The sequence below is a fragment of the Podarcis pityusensis genome (genome assembly GCF_964106645.2).
Source record: "Podarcis pityusensis genome assembly, chromosome: 8".
Taxonomy (NCBI): domain Eukaryota; kingdom Metazoa; phylum Chordata; class Lepidosauria; order Squamata; family Lacertidae; genus Podarcis; species Podarcis pityusensis.
Genome location: NC_138033.1, coordinates 40317259 through 40340486, shown reverse-complemented (window position 1 = coordinate 40340486; position 23228 = coordinate 40317259). Strand labels below are relative to the sequence as shown.

Below are 23228 nucleotides of genomic sequence, written 5' to 3'. Positions count from 1 at the left end.
TTCTGGAGGGAGGTCCTAAATGTGTTGAACAGAAGGCCATGATCAAGTACCAGCTGCTCAAGTGATCCAGTTCAAAAGGCAGTAGGAGATGTTGGAATAAGTTATTTACTTTGCCACCAAAATGCCCAGTGAATTTTGCCATCTAGAAGAAGAAGAAGAAGAAGAGGAGGAGTTTGGATTTGATATCCCGCCTTTCACGCCCTTCAGGAGTCTCAAAGCGGCTAACATTCTCCTTTCCCTTCCTCCCCCACAACAAACACTCTGTGAGGTGAGTGGGGCTGAGAGACTTCAGAGAAGTGTGACTGGCCCAAGGTCACCCAGCAGCTGCATGTGGAGGAGCGGAGACGCGAACCCGGTTCCCCAGATTACGAGACTACCGCTCTTAACCACTACACCACACTGGCTCTCTAGATAAATGATAAATGATTTATCTCTATCTAGATAAATGATATAAGGCCTGTCTCAGTGCATGAGTCTTAAAAATAACCGGAGTGAGATTCAGGTAGGTAGCCTGAGATGTTAACTTGTAAAGCATCACAAGGTCAATCATTAATTGTTCTGAAAACAAGGGGCAACACAAAACCTATAAGAGACCCAATGAGGAAAACAAAATGGCAAAAGTGACAGTTCTGTCATTGCACAATCTTAAGAGTAAGCTCAATTCTCCGCCTGATGATCTTTAAGGCAGCCAAAGCAGGACCATCTACACAAAAATGGGAAATAGTAGCCGGTTTGGGGAAACCCCAAGATGTGAAGAAGTAAAAACAAACAAACAAAAACTTAAGGGGAGGAATTCCTAAGGAGGGAGAAAAACCCCAAACTACATGGTCAGCGGCTGCATAACTTGATGTGGGAGAGGAGAATAGGAATGGAATGGAGTGCCCTGGAAAAGGGGCTGACTGGCTGGAACTCTGAACTTTTCCCACTCCCCTGCAAGCAGGCCAGATCTGCATCCGCCCTACCCCACACAGGGTCAATCATCTGATACAATGGATACCGAGCCTCTTTGAGCATGCCTTAAGAGGGCTTTGCTCTGAGATCACAAAGGGGTTTGCATTGCAGCCACTGCTAAGGTACATGTTATTTCCTCCATTTTGGCAGGGGGTTCAAGGCAATCTCCTTCTTTATTCTGGAGCTAGGGATGCTCCCACCACCCATCAGCTGATCGGAATCACGTTAAGCTCCCAATTGTTTCTCTTTAAGCTCGCAGTTGTTCCTTTGAAGCCATGCTAGTACCTGTCTCGCACCTGACATCACATATGACATCAGGTGTGGTGAGTGGTTTGCCAAGAATGGCTTGGCAGGCCAAAGTTGGCCTGTGGGCCAGAGGTTCCTCATCCTGGAACAGAAGGTGCCCTCAACTAGAGGACTGTTCTCTACAGAGTAGGACAGTTGGCCACCCTTATGTCAGAGTCAGCCAGCCATGGTGTGCCACTAATCTGTCCCTGGGAACAGTATAAAATGTCATGAACGGTGTCTTTCTACTATATTTTGACTGCCAACACAAAGGCATAGTTCTCTAGAGGTACAAAATATTTGATAATCAGGTGAGATTTGAAGATGGTCCCTGCCACTAAATGGCACATTGCATTTGCACCTGTTCCCAGACAGCGCTCCTGCAGTGCTGCATTTGTAATCCACCACTCTGTTCATGATTCCCATAGCCAGAGGTATTGTATGCAGCGATGCATGAGACTATCAGCTAAACTGTCCCTGCAAGGCTGCTGCTTGGACCATCTCTATTTTTGAGCCAAACTATAACAAAGGGTATGGGGGAGGAAGTCATACTTGAGGTTGCCACCACTTTTCCACCTCAGAGGCCGGGACATCACTGTCGCCATAACGACCACATTTTCACCTAGGGCCTAGGCCCCCTTGCTTGGCTGCCAAGGGAATGAATGTAAGTGACAAAGTAGACATTGCCCTCTGGCACAGATCAGGGTTTTCTTCCCATTCCCTGTATATGGACCTGAGTCAGAAAACCAAGTAACTCTGTTCAAATGAATCACAGTCTCTTGATGAATTGGCTTGATGTGCTACTGAAACCCTTTCTCTGAGGATTTGGGTTTGCTTGGGGTTTCAAAAAACCCTGAAAGATTTGTGCATCTAGCATGAGGATTCATAAAGATGGGCAGTTACCCCGCTCCCTCCAGATGAACCATAATTCCTAGATTCTGAGCTTCCATTCAAAAGAAAAGCAAGTTTCTAGTATTTGTAAAACCTGAGATATGAGGCACTTCATTCTTCCGAGTGAGGCCTTGGCCTTCTGTTCTAAAGTCCTATCCTGATTGCACCACAGATGACAGCTTTCTAGGCCAGGAGTCTTGAGTACCCTGCTATCATTCTGCTCTGTTGTTCTAATCTGGGGAATGCCTGAACAGTGAGATTTCAGTTTAGGGAAGTGAGTGGAGTGACTCTGATACAACCCGGCTGTCAAGCTTCAGGGTCTTCTTGCATGCATGGCTTTTCCTTGGAAAAAATCTCTCTCAAGTGACTCATAACAAAGATGCATCATATGCAGGGAGCAGGGGATGGTGGCGAAACAGACTGGGATTCTGTTGGCCTTTTTGACTCCTCAACTCTGACTCACCCCATCTAAGGAGACTAAAACATGTCAAGACTCAGCAAAGATAAGTTAGGTCACACAGCTGCAAGGAAAAATACTGTGTGTGTGTTGCAGCTTTCCTGGTGTTGGCAATGGCACTATTTGTAAACTCTTTTTTTCCTTCTTAAACCTCAGAAATTAATTTCTAGTTGTTCCTGTTTCACAGGGAATAGCATCTTTATTTAGCTAGTCCCTACCTGTAGAAAACCAGTGGCTTTATTTCCGCCCCTGTTTTTGTCTTCAGGCCCTGCCTTTTTTAAAATGTTGTTAACATGAATTCCTAGAGTGGGCCCCCAGCTGGAGGTTTACCTGATCGTGGCTGCAGCCATTTCACTCCCCGCAGTATCCCAGAGCGCCTGACACAGCATCACTCCAGGGCCTTGTGGGAAATGTAAGTGGCCCACCACATCTGGGCAAGTTCATAGCAAGGGATGCAGTGCAGGCTCCACTGCCAGCCAGCCCTGCTAGGACCCTGGGGTCCTGACAGCTACCCAAGTGCTCTGAGTGTTGACACTGGGCCTGCACACAGTAGTAGTTCTTTGGGGTTCCTTCTAGGGTAACCACTTACATGCTGGCAAAAAAAGAGGACACACCTTTTCATCAAATTGTCATATGCTAATTTATGTGTATAGTTGCACTTTTAGAAATGTAACAGAAAATGTCATAATGGGTAAGATGTTCAGTCCAGATGTTTACTGTTGATGGGCAAATTCAAGCCCCCCCCCCCAATTCTTTATCTTTAAACCGGACTTTGACTGAACAGCCCTTTTAATAGAAAATGCCTTCACATAGAGGACAGTCATCTGATAGCCCTTCAATAGAGGACTGTTCTCTGTAAAGTGGAGAACATGGACTCACGCTAGTTCAGATCCCTTTCCTGTTCTTCATAGTAAAATGTTGAGGGGCAGGAATTCACTGTGTCTATAGATCACAGGTATATAAATGCAAATACAAGAAACTGAAGGCATTATTATGTGTTATTGTTAACTGGATTTCTTACCTGCCCTTCACCACAAGGTCCCAGGGTGGGTTACGACGAAGGATGTAAGAAGGCATGGATTTCTGTTCTGGCCCACGTTCGTTCCACACAGCGCTGTTTCCGCTCCAGTTCAGCTTCCAACTAAAACAACAGAACTCATCTCACTGTGGCAGAATTTTATGTAATTAATTGTGTTGTTATTATGTTATTCCACACTGTTAATTTCAATGCAAAGGAAACTCAATGCATATGGCAGAGGGGTTAGTCACCCGGAGTGGCTGGGTCAACCCAGTCATATGGGCAGGGTACAAATAATAACATTATTATTATATTGCTTGTGGACTGATAACAACAATCCGCTGGTATCTGTTCCAGACAGGGGACAAATAAGAGAACGTCAGCAATTTCTGCTCTCCTTTCTGTTTCCATCAAAATTATCAGACATGCCTACTTACCTACCACAATGCAAAATGACAATTCTGAAATCAGTTCAACCAGTTTACTTCTGGGAAAGTCTCAAGGGCCATACAGAGAGGCCTGGGGGCTACATCTGGCCCCAGGCCTAAGGTTCCCCACTGCTGTTCAAGAGGAAGGGCCATGCAGAGTTTACTGCTGGAGAAGGCCAAATTCTGCTGCCACCCTCTAATGCCATCCCTTGCGATGGAAAGAGAGCTACAGAAAAGAAGGTGGCATAGAACATGAGGCCTACTCAGAGTAGACCCATTAAAGTTAATAGACATGACTAACTTAGGTTTATTAATTTCAAGGGGCCTACTTCGAGTAGGATTTACAGTGGTACCTCGGGTTAAGTACTTAATTCGTTCCGGAGGTCCCTTCTTAACCTGAAACTGTTCTTAACCTGAAGCACCACTTTAACTAATGGGGCCTCCTGCTGCCGCTACGCCGCCGGAGCACGATTTCTGTTCTCATCCTGAAGCAAAATTCTTAACCCAAGGTACTATTTCTGGGTTAGTGGAGTCTGTAACCTGAAGCATATGTAACCTGAAGCGTATGTAACCTGAGGTACCACTGTAGTTGATTACAACCCAGTGTTCTTGAGGAAGGCTCTAATACTTACACTTCTGCAGAAACCTACGATTTAAACATCAAATGTGATCAATATTAATCTCATTTCTGCATTTTTTACATGTCGACTTTGCTGAATACAATTTTTAAAAGCCCTCTGGGTTGCATCACATTAATTTTTACTCAGAATAGACCCGCTAAAATTAATGGACAAATCATTAATTTCGGTGGGTCTGCTCTGAGTAGGACTAACCTTGGATGCAGCCCTCTGGACTCTCCAATTTATTTCCATTTCACAATCTCTGCTGCCCTCATTGGACAAGAATAGGTAATGACAAACTCTGCTCTTCCAAAAGCATGCTGAGGTGTAGACTGCCTTCACAGAGAGTAAGGCTTGCATTTCCCTACATGGCAGTGGCAAGGTACTGCAGCATGGACACAAGGGACAACAGGCTGTTATTTATTTCACAGCATTTCCTGGGGCAGTCTACACTAACCCGTTGCCAAATAAATATACCAAGACAAATATACTAGATAAATTTACTAGATAAATATATCACTCCCAAATTTCTTTATTTTTAGAGCAGGTCCAGAAAATGTCCCTGATATCTGTGTTCATTATTTTATATTACCAGCATAAACTGCTTGCTCCACCTTATTTCCTTAAGGGTGGGGCTAGAAGTTTACTGAGGGACATTCTGAGAAAGCAACTTCCAAATAATTGGTGATAGGTCATATCCAAAATCTCTTTCCCATTGTCCCTTTATGGATGTGCCCAAATCCATTATAATTAAATTTATTTAACAATTTTTGCATTACTATTTTAAGCTGCTTCTTTTTTTATAAAAAAAATTAGCACAAACAAAAAATAAAATAGTATATGTGTATTCTGGCTTTATGTCTGAAGAGGGCAGCAGAAGGCAGTTCATTTCAGTGAGAAATTTCTCATCCCGAAAACGCGGGGATTCGAACCGCCGATCATGCGATCGGCAAGTCCTAGGCGCTGAGGTTTTACCCACAGCGCCACCCGCGTCCCCTCTGATTGGTATAAGGTGGGCTAATTGACAGGAAGGGCCATCAGGTTCCCTCCCCCCACCCCATGGCTTCCTTACAGGGAAAATAAGGGAGGGAAATGGGCAAAAAAATCCACCACACAATCAAAGCCATTTATATAGGCCTGTGACCTGCTGCTGGTGGTTATTTTGACTGGCGAACTGGTGATGGGAAGACGCATCTAGGAAGCCTCTCAGGCAGTGGAAAATGTATTAATAATGACTGTGGGCTATAGGAGAAAGATTGGATTCCATTCCATGAAAATGTCAACCTATAGAAAGTATTTGAAAGTATTTGCAAATCTCCGCCCCTTTAAGACTGCAGCTAGATCAAGCTTTTCCCTCATTCCTTTGTAGTGTTGAGTTTGGGTAGGCCCAATAGCTCCCTGGACGCAGGTGGCACTGTGGGTTAAACCACAGAGCCTAGGACTTGCCAATCAGAAGGTTGGCGGTTCGAATCCCCGCGACGGGGTGAGCTCCCGTTGCTCGGTCCCTGCTCCTGCCAACCTAGCAGTTCGAAAGCATGTCAAAGTGCAAGTAGATAAATAGGTACCGCTCCAGCGGGAAGGTAAACGGCGTTTCCATGTGCTGCTGTGGTTCGCCAGAAGTGGCTTAGTCATGCTGGCCACATGAACTGGAAGCTGTACGCCGGCTCCCTCGGCCAATAAAGCGAGATGAGCGCCACAACCCCAGAGTCGGTCACGACTGGACCTAGTGGTCAGGGGTCCCTTTACCTTTAAGAGCTCCCTGCAGGGACCCTGTGCACACCTGATGGTTTTCTGAGGCCAGCACCAGGAAGGATCACCCCCTCTCATGATGGGAGAGTGATCCTGCTTGGTGCTGGGCTTGGGTGTGCCCCAAAGCTTCTTGCATCAGCTGGTGTAAAGGGGGCGCAATCCTGCTTAGCAGTGTGACCCCACTTTATGCAAAGACAACCAGCTTAGGGACCTGCACAAAGCAGCTTTGGCCATCCTCGTCCTCATAGTCAAGCCCCACCCTTGCCTATATGACGTAAGGTGCATGGTGGAGGGCCATGGCTTGCCCAAAATGGCCTCATGAGCTAATTGGGAAGTTGTGCAGGCCAAGGCTGGCCCAGAGGACAGCGGTTCCTCACCCCAAATTTACCTCAGGAGCTGAAGGCCGCTTGCCTTGATCAAAGCAGAAGAGTGGTACTATTACTTCCCTTGATGTGGACACTATACTTTTGTTGATGAAGCCTAGAATAGCATTAGCCTTTTTTTGCTGCTGCATCACACTGTTGGCTCATGTTAAGCTTGTGGTCTACCTAGATCCTTTTCATAAGCCCTGCTAGTAAGCCAGATGTCCTCTATCTTATATTAGTGCAGCTGGTTCTTCCTACCTAAGTGTAGAACCTTATATTGGTGGTTAGCCTCAAAGAAAGCACAGAAGCAGAAATAGCCACTGAAGTACTGGTGTTAGTGGAGAACTTTGTTATTGCTGCATTTGAAACTGGGAAAGTGAAAATAAATTTTGTTTGCCAGGTGATGCAATATGATAGTGATTAGTACAGCATTCCCGGGGATTTCTCGGCAAATTATAAATGATGAGTTGAAAATAAGCAAGTAATTATTGTGTTACCATAGCTAAGTGTAAATTCCCGTGGGCTTTACAACTTGGTCTTGACACTGATCTGCAACTTGTGAATGCCTATTAAAGTATATGCACAGGGTCTTGCTTTGGAGGTATTTTTTGGAGGGGTCTGTCAGTGAATTTTCACAAGTTACATTGGTCACAGGTAATTTGCCTGAAAACCCTTTCACCACAGTTTCCATTACCAAAAGTTTAACACGTTCCCATGAAACATTAGCTCTTTATGTATATTACCACAGGTGCAAAAAACATGTTTGATTCACACTTTTAGAAAAAACACATATCCAAATTGCAGGTGAATTATTGAGGTTGCAAAACTGTTGCATGTGTCACAAACAAATAACAGTGTTAACTGGAGTTAAATAACATTAGCTAAAACACAAATTACCGTATTTTTCGCTCTATAAGACGCCCCAGACTACAAGACGCACCTAGTTTTTGGAGGAGAAAAACAAGAAAAAAATATTCTGAATCTCAGAAGCCAGAACAGCAAGAGGGATCGCTGTGCAGTGAAAGCAGCCATCCCTCTTGCTGTTCTGGGTTCTGGGATAGCTGCGGAGCCTGCATTTGCTCCATAAGACGCACACACATTTCCCCTTACTTTTTAGGAGGGAAAAAGTGAGTCTTATAGAGCAAAAAATACGGTATTCTGCAAAGAACCTCCAAACATTACATTGGTCACGACAGAAAAAACCCCAATCAAATTTCTCCCCCAGCCCTGTTCCCCCCTCCATTTGAAATTGCTGCTTCTTTGGTTTCTATTTAATATTTTAACATTCTAAATTATATTATATGGTTTTAGGTTTGAAAGCTGCCCAGTGAGCAGTGTTATTGGACACCCATACAAATGGCATAAATAAATACATAAGATGTTTATGCCATACACAGATTGTGTCACGTTAAAACCTGATGTGTTTAAAGTGGCACTGTTATAAACTGGGTAACGAATCTGCAATATTACTTGAACTTCCAGTAGACGGTGACAGTAATTTGGTATTCAAAACATGGACTCATTTCTTTATAAAATGTTTTCCATGAAGCGATATTGCCTCTAAGAATCTCGTGTGAAAATTTGATATTCAAATCTTCAACAAACACTACCAGTGTATGCAAGTGAAATACTCCACATCATTTAGCATTGTTCTTGCTTTCTTGTTGATGGATGATCTATGTAACTAAACAAATGAGCTCTGGGCTTACTGAAACACAGTTTGCATTGTGGAATACAGAGCCTTCACACAATCAGCCAAAGCATATATTTTTAACCTTTCCACTATATTTCCAGAAGCTCATTTTCAATGGCAGTTGATTGATGATTATGGTTTTATTTACTTATAGGCCATCTTTGAACACAAGTTTCCAAGGTGGTATATATGAAACAATTCATAAGATACACGTGTTAATACCAAAATAAGCAAACCAACATACCGTATTTTTCCATGTATAAGACTATTTTTTTTATTATAAGAAAATGTTAAAAATTGGGGGTCGTCTTATACACGGATAGTGCAGAGGGGGGACTGGTGATTGGTGGCAGCCGTGAGGAGATTGTCAGCGGTGATTGGGCGGATGATTGGTGGGTGCGGCAAGACTTTCTGACGAATGGATGCTGCTGTGGCAATTGGGCCTGTGATTGGTTGCTGCGGCAAGGCCTGATGATGATTGGCTGCTGCTGGTGGGCAGATGATTGATGGCTTCAGTGAAGCGTGCAGTCAGGTGGGTGAGCGATTGTCAGCAATCCCCCCCCCCAAAAAAAGCTCAACAACTCTGGGCAGCAACTTAAGTGTCATATCATTTTTGTAGGCCTGAACAAAAGAAACAAATGTGTCTTCATCTGATGCCTAAAAACAACCAATGTGGGAAACAACTTTATCTTTATATGGAGAGAATTCAACTTCTGGGGTGCCACAATAAACAAGGCCCTGCTCTGAGGGGAAAGCAAATAGGCAGAGACAATGGTTAGGAAGAGGGTGTGGGAAAGGACTCGCTGAGATACTTGCCCAATGAAGCTCTTCTATATTCTGCACTCTTGGCAGAAGCAGCTTGCTGAGTGTGGCACAGCTGCTACACTAGCTTCTTGGCAGGAGGTGTGAGGTGCCCATCACCTTCCTGGATAGCAATGGTGACTCACCTGCCAGAAAGCTAGTGTAGAGGCTCTGCCCCACCCAGCAAGCCACTTCTGATTCTTGGGGCGCATTTTCTTCCCCATATATTGGACCAGAAGGGTATTTCATCACACAATCCACCCGCCTTGGAAATTATCAAGCTGTAAAGCAAACATTTATCCTCCCCAGCAGCAGGGCTTTTTTTCAGCCGGAATTCAGTTCCAGCATCTTTCAGGTGGGTGCCATTGCCATTATAAGAGTCCAAGGGAGGCATTCATGGTGAGTTCTAGCATCTCTTTTACTAGAAAAATAGCACTGTCTAACAGTAAGTGATTCTCAGTTATGGAACACAAGGCTTGCTGGCTATAGCAATGGGGCAGAAATTTGACTCTGTTTGCATTTAAAAGCAACACTACCGATTTCAAACTTTCTGAAACAAAATACAAACTGAAACAAAGCCATCATTGGAAATTCATACTTCTCTTAATTTTGTAATGCAGTTTTTCAGCCCAGTAATATATACAAAAATGCATATTCCAGGGTAAAGAGTTTGCAAAAAGGTATATGCTACGGAAAATGGCATAGAGGAAAAAAAGGGGATTGCTTTGCAAAACTGGATATATATTAGGGAGAAATTGCCCTAATATGCTGGAGTTTTCATAAGAACTTTTTTTTTTTTTTTAATCACAACAACTTGCGGAAACGTGGTGAAGATTAGAAAAATGAGAAACTGGGAAAAACCAAAATCAAAAGTTTCATCCACTCCTAGCTGGCTATGACGCTATTACCATTTGAGTGGGTGGCAGGGCCCACATGATAGCAATATAATATGATTGTGGCATCTCATGGCTGCTCAGAGTAGGGCATTTGGCTAACTCATATTAGACATAACACAATGAGAGAGAAAAAGAAAAGAGAGAAGTCACAAACATATAGACTCTCTCACTGTTTTTGGAAACCTTTGGGTTAATTAATTACACATTTGTTCAAAACTGGTTGTGCTTCTAGAGGCAAATGGTTGAGGATGCCTCAGAGACCTCATCCATCCAACCTACTGACTGACTGCTAGCTATCTCTTATCTAGATGCTGCATTGCATTTTCCCAGGTGCAAAACACTGCATTTGGGCAAATGTGGGACTTTCCAGGCACTGTGGGGAATTGCCCAGCTATGCTAAAATTCCTCCCCTGCTTACCAGAATCAATTTGAATACCACTGCCACACATATATATGTATGTCCTGTTTTTCCCTTCTACCCTTTATAGCATGGCTGAGGAACCTGTAGCCCTCCAGATGTTGCTTCCCATCAGCCCAGCAAACATGGTCAGGAATGATGGGAGTTGTAGTTCAGTAACATCTGGAGGGCTTACAGCAGAGAACAAAAGTCCAGTAGTACTTTCAAGACTACAGCAAATGTACGGCCTATTAGGATCCCCAACCTGATGTTGTCCACTTTCTTTCAACCAAGGAAAGGAGACAATGTCAGCTTGTTCCAAATATTTATGTTAAACATGACTTTGTACAAATATATATATATTTCAGTGTTCTTCACATTCTTAATTATCCCTGAAAGGCAAATTCCTTTAAATTACAATGATTTGCAATTAAAACATGTTTCGTGGCATTTATTTATATAAATGTGTGTATGAAATAAAATTAAAACGATGGTACATACAACATACAACATCTATTGTATGCCAATTAATACTTTCCCTGTTGACTGGAAATTCTAACCTATTGGGGTTGATAAATCTAACAGTTGGATGGCTAAACTGCCATAATGTGAAGCCATAATGGTCCTACACTGGTTGGTTGTTTTTCTCACTCCCACACCTTTATTAGCAATTGGAACAAAGGTGGGAGTACAACTAGCTCAAGTGGGTGTCTTCCCATAAACCATGTGATCTAAAATTTGCTTCTTGGCATACTACTGTTTTTTGCAGAACCATGACCATTAGTGGTAACTGTAAGTTGCTTTGCTTAAGATACATACTTTTTTGAATTTGTGGGTGCCAGACACCTATAATCCTAGCAAGTGCTAAAATACATGCCAGGCTAGCTTCCTGTTTAGAGGTAATCATCTGGGTGACTGGCCATGAAGAGAACAAAGGAAAGGTGATGAGCCATTAAGTAAGCAAAGGAGAGGGGGCTCTGTGCGAGACAGCCCACTCGCAATTCACAGGTAGTGAGAAGGATAAAAGCCAGAGTTTAGAGTTGGAAGTGTGTGTAATGTGACCTAGAAGTAAAACAGCAGGCTAGAAAGCCAGAGAGGCAGACCACAATGTTTGATTTCTCTTTGAATTAAAGGCTGCGGCAATGGAATAACAAGACCCTTTGGGGGTGTTAATGCTGTGAACCCTTCCATCGTAGGCTCAGGTTGTATATATGTGTAAATAAACCATATATCATAAAGACACTACAGTCTCTGCTGTTCCTCATTTCCAAACGCGCATGGGTAAGCGCTTGGAAAACCAGGGAGAGGTGGTGCTTGGATTTTCTGACATGCTTTCCCTCTGTGGTTCCAGGAATGTGATTGCAGAGAAGCAAGTGTGACAGCAGGGACCCCTTCTGAACCAAGCTTAGACTCACAAGGAGTCACCTCCTAGGGTCTGCCCATGTGACCTCTTAGGCTCCGCCCAGGCACCCCACTAAATCTAGGTGCCACCAGCCTTCAGTGGGTGAGGGGTGTCACTTAGAAGGGTGTGTAGCCTGTGGGGAGCCTCAGGGGTCAGATAGAGAGGGTAAGGGCTACAATTACCCCACCCTGATTTAGAACAAACCTGCCCACCCTAGAAACCAAATATAGTTCTTAAACCATATATTGCAGTGACCAGTGCTATTTTTTTCTAGAAAAAGAGGTACCAGAACTCACCATGAATGCCTCTCTTGTTCTCTTATAATGGCAATGCCACCCATGTGAGAGATGCTGGAAGTGAGTTCTGGTGAGTTTTAGCTGGAAAAAAAGCCCTGGTGGTCACTGATAACTCCACTGCTTTTTCATTGAGATGGTCAAATGCTGTTAGGCTGCATTTAATTTAATGCCTCCAGTTCATACCTTCTTGCTGTGTCTTGACCTAACATGGAGATAATAGCCTAAATAATATGCTATTATGGAATGTTCGTTCTGTGTCTCCATTGCACATTAATGCACAGGTGATATTAAACATATGTCAACTTTTTACTAGTCTTGCTCCTGCACACTGTTGCTTTAAATAGTAGAAGTTTAGCAGGTGAAGCTTTTTCAGGCATGCAGATAAAGGGAGGGGACAAGCTTCTTCTGCTACAGAAGCACAGGGCAGGAAAAAGTTGGCAATCCCATGTTAAACTGATCTACAAATTTTAAGCGCTAGTGAGGCTCAAAAATTGAATTGTTATTGCCAGGTAGTTTCACAGCTGGACCTAAGATTTACTGCACATAGAAAACAGAGGTAGAAAAATTAAAGATTATTTAATACGCAACAGTCAGCATTTGCTTGCTTCATTCTTATGGGTGGAGAAATGAAATCAAGGTGTGACCCAGGAGTACTAACAAGATAGTGATCTTTTCCTGATCCCAGTCATCCAAGAGGAGTGCCTTAAAACTATCAAGTATTTATTCTTCTCATTCTAAAATCACTTTATTTCACCACTGGGTATTAATGTTTTTATTATTGTTGTTTCAGAGAAGATCTAATATATCAGAATACACATTTACTGAATTCTTAATGTACACAGAGTATTTCTAAGCACACAAAATTAAAAATTAGCTGTCTAGAACTTTTGAATTGTTACTTAGGTCAGTTGTGCAACAATTATTTTTTAAAAAACATCTGAGCAATGAATAGTCCATTAACAAGAGGTAGGTAAATGTTCTAGTTTCGTAATTCAAATAGATTTTGTGCCAAAGGGTATTAAGCAAATTAACTGAAGATGATCTGATCCAGATTGGTTCAGATTGGTATAAGAAAATTGTAGGCTTGAAATAAAGTTAGTTCAGCGACTGTGACTTCCTGCGCAAAAGCTGGATTCCCAGAAGATAACCAAAACCTCTCTGGCAGATGCTTATCTTTCTCTTTAAAATATTTGAAATACCTTACGCAATCCCTTCCTTTTATTGTTTTATGAAATGTACATGCATGCTAAACTGATATTCTGGGAAGCTACGAACAACTTTTTCTTCATTCCTTGTCCACCGGGAAAGGAGACTTCAGTGATCCAAAATTCTTTCCCCTTTCTTTTGAGAAGCAGAAATAAATCCCTCCTGGCTGTACTGTACATTTACTCAGTTTGTCTTTCTTTCTTTCCTAAAAAACCTCCTTATTTCAACTCTTCCCAGAAGAACTGAAACACTCAGAAGCAAGGCTGTTTTCACATAAAATTATGGAACTATTCACACAAAAATTGCCATGATTAGTATGTCAGCACACAAAGTGATTTATGAAAAAATATTTATCCCCTTTTCATCAGGCTTGTTCTTGTGCCCTCAACAGCATCCTGGCATAGCACAATGTAGCAGCTGCTGCTTTCCTCATCCTTTAAATCTAAGCAAATCAAAACAAAACAAAACAAAACAAAACAAAACATCTCAAGCTAAATATCTGCCTCTTGGATTGTTGTTCAAGGATATAAGACAGCTTAAAAAGGTTGGCAAATAAAGTTGCATGACAGGTAGAAATTCAGGAAGTGAAGCTTTCCCCAATCTTACATCCCCATGCCTGGTGTAATTGCACCCCTTTCCCAAAGGCAGCCGAACAGACCCAGGGGCAGAAAAACAACAAGGCAAGGCAGCCTAAGGGAAACCAGAGCAGTGGGGAAAATGAATCAAGACCGACCCAAGACAAAGCATTCCCTCTCCGCTTCCACTTACAGAAGCCAATTGGACTAGCAGATGAATCTTACTTAATATGGACCTTGGCCATCATTCTTTACTGCACCTGAGGGAGGCAGACTAATTTAGGAGGCACAGATTAACCTGTGTGGCACATAGTTCTGTCTTTGCTGCTCATTCACCACTCTGCCTGGGGCCTACTCACTGCTTGCTCAAACAAAGGCTGTAATGTAGCATTGGTGCTGCTGGTGTGCATTATATGACTAGAACATAGCACATGCTTGTTGCCTGGAGTAGTCAATGGTCTGGGCTGGTAGATTTTCTGTATGCTTACTCAGTTAGGGGCTGTGTTGCATTGGGAAAAGGGACTAAGTGAGACAGCCACCAGCCTAGGCCAGCAATAAATATTCATAGTTGTTGGGTGGGGTGCTGGCTCAGGAAAATTGGGTGGTTGTGGTGGGGAGATATGTAGGGTGGCCACTTCACACATCACCCCCAAAAAGTAACCACATCATCACCACCCCACCCAGGACAAATGAAGACAAATGTGCATGAAATGTGCCTGTTCTAATTTAAAAGTGTAGAAGCAGATTTGGAAATAATTACTATAATTTAAATAGAAATTTCTGTGCCTGCCCAGGAAAATAGCCTGGTGTTTTGCCATCACCCCACCCCCAGTACCTGCTGCCTTAGAGCGCCACGTCCGTCTACCAAATAAGAGTAGCTGCATGTACATGTCAAAAGTTATTTAATTGTAGTACATATTAATCAAATTGTTTTACTGCTGCTTCTCATCTATCCTAGCACCTTTGCACACTGGAATACTGAAAGCTTAAAATGTGACTTAACAACTGAGTTCAATCCTGCTGCACATTTTTTCTTTGCCTACCAACAACAAAAAAGTGCTAGACAAATTTAAAAAGAAAAGTTTTGGGCTGAAATTTCAGGGAATTGGCCTGGAATTGTTCCAGGTCTAAGGGGGCTAACAGGCCTTCCTGTGGCAATAGCCCTCCAGTGCTAAACTAAGCTGAGGCAGTTGCCTGAGGCATTTTTATTGGTGTATTATTACTTTACATACTGCTTACATGTCAAAATGATGTTGGCTTGGCCTCCTGTCAAGATATCATTGCCAGAAGTAGCATGAAGGATCCCAAGATGGAGTCAGTGGTCTTCACCAGTGTTTGGATGCCAGGCACCATTTTGAATTAATATGACGGACCAAAATGTAATTTTGGATTGACTCCATCCGATTTTGGGCATGATGGATCCAAACTCACAAATTGCGTAACCCTTTACCTTTATATATACAGTGGTACCTCGGGTTAAGTACTTAATTCGTTCCGGAGGTCTGTACTTAACCTGAAGCACCACTTTGGCTAATGGGGCCTCCTGCTGCCGCTGCGCTCCCGGAGCACGATTTCTGTTCTCATCCTGAAGCAAAGTTCTTAACCTGAAGCACTATTTCTGGGTTAGCGGAGTCTGTAACCTGAAGCGTATGTAACCCGAGGTACCACTGTGTGTATATATATATATATATATATAGCGTAGTGAGTGCCTAGGTATTTTAGAAACAAAAAATTCCCCGCTCCTGTGTGTGTGCGTGCGTGCGTGTGACCTGCCTCTCATAGATCTGTCATATCCCTCTCAATTTAAGTTATATAAATATTCCCTACTTCTACCAGGTTCACACACCTTATCTCACATTCTATATCTGTCGATCGATCGATCTCTGAGCATATGGATTGGATATCCCCCACCGGTTTTTTTTAATTCTTTCACCCACTTGCGTTTTCCCTCCCAAACCCATACGGGAGACGGAGGAGACTGGCCACGTGAAGAACGTTTGCGTTTTGCACCTACACATCAGCGGACATACGAAGGAGAGGAAGGGAAACGCGGGTGTGCCTGCTTGCATATACGCGCACACACATCTCTCTCTCTCGCTCTCGCTCTCTCTATACACACACACACAGACACACAAACGGCGCGCTCTTTCCTTCCTCTCATTCATTTACACACACGTTGCGCCCGGGCGTCTCCCTCCGCCGCCGCTCTGTGGCTCCGCCGGGTCACGTGGCCCTGCCCTCCCCCGGCCAACCCTCCGCGCCTGCCTCCCTCCCGGGGCTTGAGAAGCAGAAGTGGGGAGCCTTCCTGGGGCAGCAGGCGGCGAGGAGCAGGGCGGGCCGCCAGCGACGACCGAGCGAGGGGGACGACTCCGGCTCCCCGCCTCTGGGACTGAGGCGCAGGTGAGGGGAGACGCCGAGGGAGAAGGAAGGTACCCCCGCACTTACTTACCCTCTCCTCCTCCTCCAGCCCCACCGTGCGGAGCCCTCTTGCCTTCTCCTCGCCCTAGATTCGCCAGCTGCGGGCGGGTTGGGGCGGCGGTTCCTCACACCTCCTTGCCTTCCTGTCCCGCCTCACTTAGTTATATGGCAGGTATTAAGAGGTGCGGGGCGGGTTGAGGGATCCCCTCCATCCCAGCTGCCGGCTATCTGTTGGTTGGTTTCTTAAATACTCACTATCACTACCGTAAAGATACTGTCAGGGAGCCTTACAGTAAATGCAAAGAAGTTTTTTTTGTGTTTGTTTTTACGGAAATTTAGAGAGCGTGAAGCAACAGATTAAAAACTGGCCGCGATATCAAGGCTGTGTACGTGTTCCGTGGGGTTATTTCGAGTGCTTTCCTTCCAACCCGAGACAGGTTGTGGTTACTTCGACATCTTTTTTTCTCCTTCCTGCCGCTGACCCGTTGCTGCCCACTAAGTGATAGCGCTGGGGATCAGAAGTTGCCAGGAAAGACTCAGCCAGGGAAACTGGTTGGCGTCTCTCGGCTGTGTAGGGAACACGTCGTTCTGCACATGCTCTACGGGCACTCACTTGACAGCCTTCCTATTACTGCAGTTTATTCATTAGACCTATATCACATGCTTCCTCTCAAAGGACCCCAAGGCGGCATTCATCCTTAAACCAGTTGTGGCTGCTTTGCATCTTCTTCCTCTTCAGTTCACACCCCCACTCTTTTTTGGACTTCCCTAGTTAGTAGATTAAAAAGGTGTTTAGTCTTAAATATGGCTGGAAATGCCCTTTAGCTTGACGCCTGGCAAGGCTGGAGGGGAGCTAAGTCTATGCACATACTCTGCGGCACTGCCTCCCCCCTCCCCCTCCTCCAGCTCTGATAGAAAGGAACTAATTGCACATGCTCTTGGCCACTCTGTTATATTAAGGCGCTGCACCTCCACCACTTCTCCAGTTTCTTAAGGTCTTCCTTGGAGGCTTTGCTCAGGGTAGCTGAGGACTTTATCTAGATGGGACTTTATCTGTAGCAGCACTTCGTTTTGTAGAAATCTTGCCAGCAGGCTCATTGGGCCACCTAACTACTTAGTCTCAGGTCCCTCCTTGCTTAGTCAAAATTTACTTTTTCTTTGCACAGACTTTTTAACAAGGTGATTGTTCCTAGAAGAGTGCTGCAGCTTATTTTCTTTAGCTTTTTGTTATATATTTTTTCAGCTTCTCATTACTTCACCCTTTGCCATTTGCCTTTAGTGTCGTTGAACAGACAGAGGTTTTGTAATAAATCAGTCTTCCTCTGGGGAGCCCTGACTCTTGACCCAGTGGACAACCTTGCTTTTGACAAACTGACTAAGGACTCTGCTTCATTTGCTGCCACCTCTCTCTCACGGAAGAGTCCGCTGCAAAAGAGGGAAGGAAACCAGCTGTCCGCCCTCCCTCTCCCCCCCTTTACTTTTCCCCCAACAGAGAGGTGGGTGGGTTAGTAACAGCACCAATTTAAATGTAGAATGAAGGAAGGAAAGGTAGTGGTGTGAACAAAGAGGTGAATCTGGGTTCAGAGAAAATGTGTGTGTTAACCTTGTAGGAAGGAAACATATGTTTATCACTATTTCAAATGTATGAACATTGTTTTAAAGTTGAAAAGCCAATTTTTTATGCTAACCTAAGTCTCTGGGTTGCCCCTGAAAAGGAAGGGGTTTCTGTAGCCTCCCAAACTCCCTCAATTTATGTTGGGTTAGGGAAGGGGAGCAGTGGACGCTTCATACAGCAGAGCAGAAGGAACAACTTCAGGTAGGGTATTTTTTGTTGTTGGTTCAGTATATGGTCATCTTCATACATGATATTGGATGGAAAAAAAGTGAGGAATGCTAAAAAAAAAAAAAAAAGGATTATTTGCATTGTGAGGAAAAAGGAAAATTGATGACAAGCAGTGCAATCTTACGCATGTCTACTCCAAAGAAAATAAGTCCTAATGAGTTCAGTGGGACTTTCCACCAAGTGTGTAGGATTACAGTATGTATAATATCAAATACACCAAGTATCTAAGAACTGCAGTGCTCTTTCATGGGGCTGCTTTGATGCTGAAGCAACTGCCCATTTTCTTGTGCTCCCCACCTCCCTCTTTTACTACCTTTGATTAATAAACAATTAGAGTAGCTTTTATTCTGTCATAATCTCTAAGGCCAATCAAAGATGCCTGTTTTACCATATGTATGCCAGGTTCAAACAAGAAGGGGATTTGTAATTTTCTCTTCTTGCTGTTCTTTAGGACTGTTTTTTACATTTCCTAAAGCCTGATAAAGCAATGAAACTTTCTACATCTTTTGGACAATTAGTTAGGGTACTTGTGTTAAGCAACTTCTTATGTTAGTTGTAGTACACTTTAAAAAATGTAGACTAAAACTGTGTGTTCTCAAATTGTGTCGCTCAACATGAATTCTCATGGGTTATAAAATCAGATAGATAAAGTGATCTTTCTGGACCATCTTCTCTCTGTTGTATGTTCATTATATGGTTTTGAGTTACTCAGAGCGGATAGCGGGTTTCAAACAATAGTGAAACTGGTTATAGATACTGTTTTATTTTCATTTATTTCACATGGTGGTTGTTGTGTGTATAAAGTTGCGTGTCTACAACAAGTCCAAGGACATAGAACATGCTGATCAGAAGAAAAGGAGTGTAAATGATGGTAACGAACCTTTATTTAATAAAATACAACTGGAGAGCTTCAGAAATTATTACACCTTACACATTTTGTGTTTTGAAGGGCATGGCCAGATGGGAGCTTCCTGTGCTTTTGATTTCATGTTTTAGTGCCCAACTAAGCATATGGAAATAATTTCCTTTAAGGCAGTTGCAACATGACAAAGGAGATCTGATGGGTCATCCTGTAACACTGGTCCCAAGACTTTGGGATAGCAGCAATACATGACCAAACGCTTTGATGCTGAACTTCCCGTGCCAAGATGTGTTGTATGATTAATTTATTATATTGTAGCTAGGTAACCCACATGTACAAACCCTGGTGCTTTGATGTTCTAGGCTTGGTACAAATAAATATCAAGGACCTAATTTTACATGGTACTACTAATTCATCTGAGTTACCTGTGGGCTTATGCATCATATCCAGTTTCACTGCTGATGTATAACTTCCAGCTGAGCTACTGGCTTTCAAATTGGTGTTTGGGCCTTGCATAGGCTAGGGGTTTCTGAGTTGAGAGACAGGGGAGGCAGTTTAACTACACACACAAACAAATCCTCTCAGTAAGGACTCAAGACAGAGTTCACTTGATGGTTTTTGCCAGCAAGAAGTGTGTACTAACCATACTTCCCTGGTTTTGACTTCTTTGGAAGTTCACATTATTTGTTTAGACTAATCTGATCCACACTTGCACAAGTTTGTTAATTGTCTGTCCTCCTTTGCAGATAGTTAACTTTATTTGCAGGCTAGGCAGAGAAGATGGTTGTGTAACTCAGCTGTGGCCACTAAGAACTCTTCCAGTAATTATCTAGGGAAATCTCTCCCTAGCTGCATGATATTTCCAGGTTCCAATGTAAATTAGAGCAGACTGTAATAAAAGCCAATGTAGTATTCCAGTGGTGGATCAAACCTATTATATTTTACCTGCAGAATTTCAAGATTCATAATTTAGTTTGTCTCCTTTTGTCATGCACACTAAAGGATTTTGAGAATGTTTCAGACAATAATATTCCTGACATTCATAGATCCAGAGGCTTTCCACATAACCACTGACTATTTTTATTTCTTGTTAAGTCCTGGCCACAGAAAATTCTATATTTTTATTCTGGCTGGCCTATAATTGCTTCTCATTGTTCCATTTCTTGGTATTGCTGCCACTTCTTCAGTGCCTGTTAGTTTTATCTATTTTTTGATGCCATATTTTATTTTCAACTAAGAATTTCTGCACAAACAATTATGTGTTATATGCCCGGGGCTTAGAGTGCAGGCATCACTTCAGATGCTGAATACATTTATCTGGCGTGCTGTGCAAACAAATAGGCATAAAACCTCTGACTTTGAAGGATAAAGTCTGCTGTGTAGGAAACTGCCATAATGAGTAATTATGATTTGTTCCATTGGATTTGTTCCAGCAGCTCAGGACCAGGGAGGGCAGACTTCATGCTTGCTGGATCTACTTTTGTGTTTCACTGGGACTCAAAGATCCACCAGCTGGAGCACGGTACACAGGATATACACTAAAATAAAAATAAAGAAGAAGAATTAAGTGCTCTGAGCTGCTGCTGAATTCAGGGATCTGTTCTAAGTACCAGAACTGAGCTACCCTCACAGTCCTTCCACACAAAACTCTTATTATGGTTCCCTCAGGCTTTCTTCATTTTAGCAATCTAATTTGGACAAGGGCTCAGGGAAAGAGTCATTTTATTGGTGTTCGTGTTAAACAGTTGAGACTCAGAAATCCTTGCCTCTGTACTGCACATCATCTAGAGATCAACAGTACCAGTAGCCTCTGTTAAGATGGTGTTTGGTAATGCAGCATTTTTAAGCTCCCTGCAGGGAATTTGAGAGTAAGGATGTGGAACACTGTGAGTAGCATTTGTTAAGGTTTGGTTCATATTTTCCTTTTCCACCAGTCAGCAAGGTGAAAATTAAAATGTCAAAATACCTCTCACTTTGTGCTTTGCAAGGCAATTAAAAAAGGTAGCAGTGCAACCCATCCTGGACCAAGAAGTGTGTTTCAACTACAACCCATTTGCTCACAGCTATTTTGGGGGCAAGATGGTTGAGAGGATGGTAGACAGCTTCTGGTGTACTTGGAGAAAAAGGATTATCTGGACCATTTCAGTCTGGCTTTAGGCCTGAATTTGTCACTGAAACTGGGAGACAGGTGTCAGGAACGTAGCCCTGTTAATTCTCCTTGAAATCTGTTGCTTTGGTTATATTTGATGATGGTATCTTCCTGGAATGCTTCTGTCAGCTGGGATTGGGAGTCATGGAGCTATGGTGGCTCTGCTTTCACTCTTCCCTATAGGGTCATTTCCAGACCCTATTGGGAGACCCCCTGAGTGGTCCCTTGGCGGTTATGCTGCAGGAGTCCTGTAGGACTCCGTCTTGACCTCTGAGTTTCTTAACATCTACATGAAACCTCTGGGATAAGGTATTATTCCATAAATTGTGAGGCTGAAATGCTTAAAAGATCACCTTTCTCTTCATCTGCTAGCCCAGGCTTTTAGATCTGCTGTGGAGGACCGTGTCATCCTGCCAATGAGGGAAGCCCACTGTGCAGTGACAGGGATCAGACCTTCTCAGTGGTGGCAATTTCCTGTGGAATTTCCTATCCCTGCAGGATAGGAAAACCCTCATCACTGAATTTTTGATGGACACTTCACTCAGGTCTTAGGAGCAAACAGATGCATTTTAGGCCAGATGTACTGTTGCTACCTGCAGTGTTGTATTTTGTAGTGTTGCATTTTGACTATTGTTTTAAAGTAATGATTAAGGTTTCAAATGGTTTTTGAAGTGTATTTTAAGTATCCTTTGTAAACTTCTCTGCAATCTTAACAGATGAAGGACAGTTTAAAAATCGAACAAATTGGAATTGCAGTTAATTTATTCACTGTTAGAATGATAAACTACAAGATGCAGTTCAGCCACATGTTATGTTAGGACCAAATTGTGTAAAATACTTCCATTAGCTTTTACCTTCTTTTTCTATCACCTTTTTTCTTTTTCAGATTTCTTCTTTTCCCCGTCCTTTTTTGTGTGATCTAGGGTCTTTTTATTGATTCTTAGAGAATCTGAAAGGGCTATTGAACACATATGTTTTTATATATGTAAGTAGCATTGGACAGTGTTCTCGAAGCTACCAACATGAGTTTGACCAAACTGCGGGAGGCAGTGGAAGACAGGAGTGCCTGGCGTGCTCTGGTCCACGGGGTCACGAAGAGTCAGGCACAACTAAACGACTCAACAACAACAACAAAGTAGCATTGATTGCTTTGTTATACACAACTGCTACAAGACACCAGATATATGGTATATTGTAAACTTACAAATAAATAAAATAAAAAGTGAATTAATTAAGGAAAAAATTAAAAGGGTGAAATATTTGTGTTTCTAGAGCAAGATAGTGCTTTAAACATTTCTAACTATTAACAGGCAAAAGGAAGGAGTTAAGCTGAAGATGAGGGCTATGAGAAGGAAAACAGGTATTGGGGCCTGGTTATTAACAAGGAAACTGAAACAAGAAGCTTGTAATAAAAAGTAGAGGGCAAAAAGGCTGAGGGGAAAGAACAGTAAGGCAGATGCTGCTGTTTTTGGCTGAAGTTATTTTTGGGCTTTGGTTGAAGACGTTTTCCCAATCCTCTTTGTGTCCTGCTGTTGGTTGGTTGGTATGTATAGTATGATTCCAGAGGAAAGCTTGATAGCTATTTTCTTCCTACTGTTTTTCATGAAGGAGAGCAGACTTGCTAATATTTGTGCCATGTAAGAAAAAACAGGAGAGGAGAGACCATAATTCACAAGGTTTGAGTTTCAACTTTGCAATTGTATGAGTGTGACAAAATAAAGAAATACTTCAAACTGGTATATTTTACTATGCCAACTAAGTCCAAAATCTTATACCTTTTTACTCAGAAGTAAGCCCTTCTGGATGCAGTGAACTTTGTCTCCTGAGTAAATATGGATTTAATGGCACTGTGGCTTAAATTGAACAGGTTGTCATTTTAAAGTAGCGTAACCATTTATTCATGATTGACAGAGCATGTTTGAAATA

At 42.9% G+C, this 23228-nt stretch overlaps 2 protein-coding genes across 14 annotated transcripts in view; one reads left to right on the top strand and one right to left on the bottom strand.

Annotated features, from left to right (window-relative positions):
- The window catches only part of LOC308482620 (uncharacterized protein), a 34014-nt gene extending 16704 nt beyond the window's left edge, over positions 1-17310 (bottom strand). For 3 of the 11 annotated variants that reach the window (XR_013989353.1, XR_013989354.1, XR_013989355.1), the window contains exon 1: positions 2915-3347. Coding sequence is in view for 1 of the 11 variants with exons in the window: in XM_081015890.1 (XP_080872016.1) it covers positions 2222-2242 (21 nt within the window). In the remaining 10 variants the exon portion in view is untranslated. Of the gene's footprint in view, positions 1-2221; positions 2778-2914; positions 3348-3605; positions 3726-16463 lie in introns of those variants that run through there. The other 8 variants (XR_013989348.1, XR_013989349.1, XR_013989350.1 and 5 more) reach the window with 8 other exon arrangements.
- PLCG2 (phospholipase C gamma 2) overlaps positions 16283-23228 on the top strand; it is a 66305-nt gene continuing 59359 nt past the window's right edge. The window contains exon 1 of one of the 3 annotated variants that reach the window (XR_013989346.1): positions 16283-16459. The gene's annotated coding sequence lies outside the window, so the exon portion shown is untranslated. The remainder of the gene's footprint in view (positions 16460-23228) is intronic. The other 2 variants (XM_081015811.1, XM_081015812.1) reach the window with 2 other exon arrangements.